Source organism: Lathyrus oleraceus, chromosome 7 (assembly GCF_024323335.1).
Source record: "Lathyrus oleraceus cultivar Zhongwan6 chromosome 7, CAAS_Psat_ZW6_1.0, whole genome shotgun sequence".
Classification (NCBI taxonomy): Eukaryota; Viridiplantae; Streptophyta; class Magnoliopsida; order Fabales; family Fabaceae; genus Lathyrus; species Lathyrus oleraceus.
The window spans coordinates 439,501,206-439,508,709 of NC_066585.1; the positions used below are offsets into that span (position 1 = coordinate 439,501,206).

Below are 7,504 nucleotides of genomic sequence, written 5' to 3' on the forward strand. Positions count from 1 at the left end.
AAAAGGCTACCACCTACTCAGTCAAATGGTAGATAGTTGAATCCCTATTTCTCAGGGTGTTAGGGTCAACAATGACTTTGACTTTGTCTTTATCCAAGACACATCTTATCTCACATTTATTTTCCCTCCAAGGGCAAGAAAAACTTATGGGCGAGGCGGTACCTCCATTCAGGTGATATCATGATGTCGCCTTCTCCTAGGACGGTCCCATGGTATCTCCCTAGTCAAGACTTTTTGCAAATATAACACTAAATAGGACTACAAGATTTTTTAAAATCTGAAAATTAACATGATTTTACCGGACTTTTTGAAAAATAAGGTAACCAACATACTCTTTAACCGATTTTTTTGAAATATCTTGTATACACGTACGCATTTTTACCGAACATTTTCAAAATTCCAATAAAAATGCATGTTGGCTATCAGATTTTTCAAAAAAAAAAAATTCAAGTATAAATGCATGTGAAATATGATTTTTTTTTGAATATTTCAAAAATATCGATAAAAATGCATGGTTTTATCTAAAAACGTAATATGAATATTAAATTGTTGATGAAAACTTTAAATGAAAAAATGACTTATTTGAAAATATTTAATAGATAACTTCAAAAATTCGATAATTATCACAATATTTCTAAAATGTCTGAAGAGAAAAACAAATAAAATGTAAAATTTCCTATTTTAAAATCGAAGAGTACTATGGTAAAAGCTTATACACACATGTGAATAAGGGGTACCCGAACAAACCCTCCTCTTATGTGCCAAACCAAACGTGACTAATTATTCAATTCGTTGTCTATCATTATTCGTCGGCCAAAGTGATTTCAAATAATTGTGACCAAGCAAATAACTCTCCTTTTTTGCTATAAATATAACCCATCTTTTGATGAGAAAATCACCATATACAAGGACAGAGAGGTTTTCTAATCTAATAACCTTAGCTATAAGAAAAAAAATCAATGGCCAATCCAAAGTCTGTGCTTCCTTTGTATGAAAAAAATTGGTACAAATACAATTACAAAAGAGTGTTCGATAGCATAATTTTAATCCTTCTTTTGTTGCTGCTTGGTTACCGTCTTATATCTGTCAACGACTACTCTCTTCCTTGGTTTGTTGCTTTCCTGTGTGAATGTTGGTTCACCTTAGGTTGGATTTTCACCATGTCCACTCAATGGTCTCCTGCTCTTGTCAAAACCTACCCTGAACGTCTCCTCCAAAGGTATTTACCTATTAAAACTTAACACACAATTATAAATATTAAAGTTCAAATTTAAGATTAAATTATGATTATATATAATTTCTACTTTTTTTTTATATTTGAATTTTGGTAACTCTCAAGATTTTGAGAGAAAGAAAAGTGTGTTGTTTTGCAATGTTAGAGTATACTATATTGTTTAAAAATTGGACTAAATTGGTCTGTCAATTAATTGAATCAGAAATTTGGTCATCCACCTAACTTGATATCTGAATCTGATAAACTATTAAATCAACGAGAACGGATCAGAATTAAATAAACCGATAAAAATCGACGAATTGACGGTTTTAAAAAATAGACGGATTAAATACTAATTTTTTTCTCAAATAATACAATATCGTTTTTGATATTTTTTTAAAATTAAAATAAAAGTATAAATATATTTTATTCAAATCAAATTTATTAGAGATTATCACTTTGTTATTCGTTTATATTCTAACTAGACCTTTGTTAACATTTTATTTATATTTGTAGTTTGTGTTTCTATTTTTATGGATAATGACTTTTTCAAAAAATTTAAAATTTAAGGAATGAATTTATAAAATTATGAAATAATAAAATTTTGTTGGTTATCATTATTTTATGACCGAGTCATCTTATTTAGGGATGGAGTTAGAAATTTTAAATTATGGAGACAAAATTTATAAATTTATTATGCTAAAAATATAGTATATTATTTATAAATAAATATTATAATTTTTTTATGATTTTAAACTATTTAATAATTTTCTTATTTTCTATTTATCATTATACAACCTATTTTATCTTCACAAATCAACGTTCATATATCATTTTTTTTTAACTCTAGTAAGAATATAGAAGAAAAAAGCTAAATTAAAAATATTTTACATTTTAAATCTTTTTATCATTTAATAGACTATATAGAAAAAAAAATATGATAAGAACATTCAGCATATTAAAATCTTTTTATTATTTAATGGTATATTTTGAAATGAAATAAATATTTAATGCAATATACTAGTAGACTATCATTACTATTATTATGAGAGTAGTATAATAGAATAAGTTATCAGATTTAAATTTGTTTAATAAGTTATCCAATTTAAATTTATTTAGTTATATGATGATCAATGATCCAGTAGTTGGACCATTAATTAAACTAATAAATCAATATCCTCATGTTATTCTGTCCAATTTTTAAAATACTAATATATTTTATATATTTTCAGTGTAGAGGAACTTCCAGCAGTGGATATTTTTGTGACAACCGCAGACGACAAATTAGAACCACCAATCATCACAGTAAACACAGTGTTATCAGTATTATCACTCGATTACCCATCTCACAAACTATCTTGTTACGTTTCCGATGATGCTTGTTCTCCTCTAATCTTCTACGCTCTTCAACAAGCTTCCAGTTTCGCAAAACATTGGGTCCCTTTTTGTAAGAAGTACAACGTACAAACTCGAGCTCCATTTAGATACTTCAGTGATGACAACGACGAGTGCACCACAAATAATGAAGAATTCAGACAAGAATGGTTGCAGATGAAGGTGAGTAACAAGCTGTTGCTGCTGAATAATTGTGTTGATTCTGACCACAAAATGCTAAACGGTTTTTGTTTTGACTGTGTGTTGATAGGATATGTATGAAAATCTTAGCCGCGATATAGATGTGGACCCAAAATCGATTCCAAACTTACATGAAAGTGACTTTGCAATTTTCTCAAATACAACTCGGACAGATCATCCCGCTATTATCAAGGTATTATTTGTTCTTTTTCAAAGATCGAAGTATGACATGACAAAACATTATTTATATATATATATATATATATATATATATATATATATATATATATATATATATATATATATATATATATATATATATATATATATATATATATATATATATATATATATATTATAGTAGTTTATATATCAGACAAAACATTAATTTTTAATGCTGACATGCATTATTAATTTATAAGGCTATATGGGAGAACAAGGAAATGGTTGAAAATGGAGTGCCACATTTAATCTACATATCTAGAGAGAAGAGGCCAAAGCAACCGCATCATTACAAAGCCGGTGCAATGAATGTCTTGGTAAATTTTTTAAATCCTTATTGGGTATATTAGATAATGTCGTTTGTTTAATGAGTAATTACATCATTAACTTATTTTTATTCAGACAAGAGTCTCAGGCTTGATTACCAATGCACCCTTCATGTTAAACCTTGATTGTGACATGATTGTAAACAATCCAAAGATTGTTCAACATGCAATGTGCATTTTTCTTGGCTCAAGAGGAGAAAAAGAGGTTGCTTTTGTTCAATGTCCTCAACGATTCTACACTTCACTCAAAGATGATCCTTTTGGGAATCAGATGACCATGACATATACGGTAATATACGAAATCATAAAATATAAATTAAATTTTGTTACTACATTAATCTGATCAATTTTTTAAAAAACGCATGCAGTTTATTCTTGGAGCTGGATTAGCAGGACTCCAAGGACCTTTATACTGTGGAACAAACTGTTTTCATAGAAGAAAAGTTATATACGGTCTTTCTCCCGATGATGTGGAAAATGGTACTCATATATTTATTTAAACCTCTTTTTAAAATTTGTATTTGGTTTAGTTACATTTTTTATCTCTTATTTATTATACTCACAAAAATCATTCTCCTTTTTCACATTAAAGTTAATCAAATATCACTCTATAGTTGAACTTGCGGATATGTGCCACTTCTAGTTATAGATAAAGTTGTTAAAATCATAAGTATGTTAAGTTTTATCCATAGGGTCAAACAAATTATCAGAGGAGGAATTAAAACAAACATTCGGGGCTTCCAATGATCTTATGAAATCAATTATTCATGCTTTGGAAGAGAGGACTTATTCAACTAATGACATTAATGTTAAGAAAACAATTGAAAAAGCTACTCAAGTTGCTTGTCATGGATATGAATATGGAACTTTCTGGGGTAAACAGGTTTGTCACAATAACTTATACTTTAACGTATATTCTTTCTATAGCACCAACACCTCTAAAAAAGGTGTCTCAGTGTCAGTGACCGAAATCAACATCAATACATGTGAAATTAATGGTCACTATGAATTTATGGAATTTTAGGTTGGTTGGATATATGAATCAATAGTAGAAGATATCGTAACTGGATTGCTAATGCACGCAAGAGGTTGGAGATCAGAATTATGTACACCAAATCCAATTGCTTTCGTAGGTTGTGCTCCAGGTGATAACCTAGCAACTATGTCACAATTTAAAAGATGGGCCACAGGAATGCTTGAAATCTTCTTTTGCAAGCATTGTCCTATTTTTGCAACCATTTTTGCTAAACTTTCTTTTAGAGAATTCTTGGGTTATATGTGGATCATTAATTGGGGCTTCAACCCATTTGCTCAAGTATGCTACTCTTGTGTCATTGCTTATTGCATCATTACTAACTCCTATTTCTTGCCAAAGGTGAGTAGTGAAAAATACTTATATACCTATCATTATTAGTGCTACACATAACCGTCTTAAGTTTATTGAGGTCCTGTATAGATACATATTAGTTAAACCATGACAAAATAATTAGAGACCTTATTTAATCATGGTTTAATAGTGACAAATATTTTATGAAGCTTTATTTAAATATGATTTGACCTTGACAAATTTTGATCTATGTGCGGTAGTCCTCCTTACACGCCCAGAGACGACCTAGGTACTACACAAGGTTGTCTTTAAGAATGTGCAAGAAGGATTACTTTAAAGGGTCTAAAATTAATCACGATTAAACAGTGGCTAAATAGATCTGATAAAATATTGTCATTATTAAATTGTGGCTAAATAAAATCCCTGATTATTTTGTTACGATTAAAGTGTGGCTAAATTATGCAGAGCCTCCAAAAACTTAAGACGTCTCTAGTGCTACTAGTACTACTTATAGACAAACTCGTGACGACATAATTAATAACACACTCTTACGTTTTGTTTGATTTCAGGATTGGGGCATATATATTCCTATACTATTGGTTATTTTTTACAATGTATATACTTTATATGAGTATTTGGCTTTAGGTTTGTCAACTAAAGCATGGTGGAACAATGAAAGAATGTCAAAAATAACACCCATGAATGCTGGATTTTGTGGTTTTATTACTATGTTACTAAAATTATTGGGAGTATCCAGCACTGTTTTTGAAATAACAAAGAAAGATATTGCCCCGTTTAGCGAAGACGATAAGAATGCCACTAGATACACCTTCGACAAGTCGTTAGTTTTTTTGCCGGGAACTACTGTCTTGTTGTTGCAATTGACAGCAATATTGATCAAGATGTCGGGGTTTCAAAAACAAGGATTAAGCGGGAATTATGAGTGTGGAATGGTTGAAATGTTATGTAGTGTGTATTTGATCATATGTTACTGGCCATTTCTTAAAGGATTGTTTGAGACAGGAAAATATGGGATTCCTTTGTCTACAATATCCAAAGGAGGAATTTTGACATGTTTGTTTGTCATTCTATGTCGAAGGACAGTTTCTGGTTGATATGTGCTATTTAGGATATAAATGTCTTCATCATGTGTCACAATATTTGTTTAGAGATTTCTTTACGTATAATAAATTATTGAATGCTAGTAATAATCTACAACTTTTTTTACCAGAATGTAACACTTGTCCAAGGGTGAAAACCATGCACTTGTGAGTTATAGTTTGGGTAGAGTTTCATTAATAAAATGCAACTTATTCTTGCAAGAAAGTGTCTCCAAGGATTGGAATGACTTTGAACTTTTTTAAGCTGAAATTGTTCACTCTTCTTAAAACGATAATCAATTAATTTAAAGACTTAACCGATTAGATTATTGTTTAATCAATTAGATTATTGTTTAATCAATTAGATTAAACAAAATATGAGTTGTTCGACTTTGACATTTGTTTCATACCAACATGTTACACACCAGAAACACCTAGTAGGTGCAGCAAAATCAGTTGGTACAATGTCTTAGGTGGAAAATGTTCCTGACCAAATTTACCACATGATATGTAATGGCTTTCTCTATGATTTTCTCTGTTATATTTGTCCAACCACTAATCAAACTACAAATCTACTTTTTTTCTTTTATCTTTTTAGGAAATGCCAACCCCATTAGTATATCATATTAGTATTTCTCTAACATTGTATTTATAACTGAATCCATAAGTCACGGAAGAAAAAAACCATAAAAAGAAGAATTTGTAAATAAAATAAATAAATAAGATTACAACAAGATTACAATATGTTTGATGTAGTTTTGATTTTTCAGTTTTAAAAACATAAATACTAAACAAAATTTGTAAAAGAAACTAATCAAGTAATGATTTAGTTTCATTTATAGGCCGGCCATTGGCCCAAAAAAAGAAAGTTCAGTCATTAGTTCTGACCACTCCACTAAAGCATCAAAGATAATGTAATTCTTCTCTAGAGATTTACATTAGATCCACACCAGGGGTTTCTCTCTATTGTTGGATGTCATCAGACGGTCTCCTGCATTTCATGCTGAAATAGTAGGGAACATCCAAAACCACCATTCATATATAAGACATCTCTCTCTCTTTCTCTCTAACCCATAACTTACTTTACTCCTTGTTCTCTTACTAACTTAGAAGTTGGAATGCTAACCTACCCCTTACTATAGTATCGAAGATTCACTGTACCATATCGAGACTCTACTTCATCATTTCGTCAAGCATATTTGACTCCTTAGCAAAAAAATGGTGACGTCTCTGGAAATCGACTTCTGGTTCTTGCGAATTTCCATAATCATATTTCTTCTAATCCAAAGTCACGAAGCACAATAATGATTACACTTGAACAAATAAGATGACTTTCGATCCAACCGCAGAAAACGCCATAGCTCCTTCAATATCTAGATCATACCCTACCTTCATCGTTGATTCAATTGGTATCTTATATTCTATAAATTCATTCAAATACTCAACAATAATCCAAAAACAAAAATATGATATACCTATTCTAGTGTTTCGACACCACAAGATGATGGATGGAACTCCCAATGCAATGCTTCCACTATTCATAACCACCATCATAGACAATATCTAAGTATCAGGGACCCTCCTCGACGAAACAAGTTCATGCAACCTGATGTACCTTGGAGACTTCGTGAGATTATAACTTCACATGAAAGATTTGAATTTGTGAGAAGGCGAGTACCTTCTGGCGTTCGACGATTCTTTAATCTGACCATGTGGAACCATTGGTCTATCAGACTCGTTT

The 7,504-nt window shown here is 30.5% G+C and overlaps 1 protein-coding gene across 2 annotated transcripts; it reads left to right on the forward strand.

Moving 5' to 3' along the window:
- Positions 1 to 756: 756 nt before the first annotated feature.
- On the forward strand, positions 757 to 5,896 carry LOC127108039 (cellulose synthase-like protein H1). 2 transcript variants are annotated; one of them, XM_051045399.1, is made up of 9 exons: positions 757 to 1,219; positions 2,446 to 2,770; positions 2,859 to 2,981; positions 3,211 to 3,327; positions 3,413 to 3,625; positions 3,705 to 3,816; positions 4,017 to 4,219; positions 4,361 to 4,711; positions 5,233 to 5,896. In XM_051045399.1, exons 1-9 carry the CDS (start codon positions 960 to 962, stop codon positions 5,776 to 5,778), a joined length of 2,250 nt encoding a protein of 749 aa, XP_050901356.1. In that variant the 5' UTR covers positions 757 to 959; the 3' UTR covers positions 5,779 to 5,896. The 2 variants fall into 2 exon arrangements, with proteins under 2 accessions (XP_050901356.1, XP_050901357.1); XM_051045400.1 differs by having other exon boundaries at positions 4,029 to 4,219.
- The last annotated feature ends 1,608 nt before the right edge of the window (positions 5,897 to 7,504 follow it).

Bases quoted from the DNA above. Each gene is read 5' to 3' on its own strand.
- LOC127108039 (XM_051045399.1), top strand. From the start codon at position 960: ATGGCCAATCCAAAGTCTGTGCTTCCTTTGTATGAAAAAAATTGGTAC. The intron at 2,982-3,210 runs GTATTATTTGTT...TTAATTTATAAG, and splicing joins ATCATCCCGCTATTATCAAG to GCTATATGGGAGAACAAGGA. The intron at 3,626-3,704 runs GTAATATACGAA...AAACGCATGCAG, and splicing joins AGATGACCATGACATATACG to TTTATTCTTGGAGCTGGATT.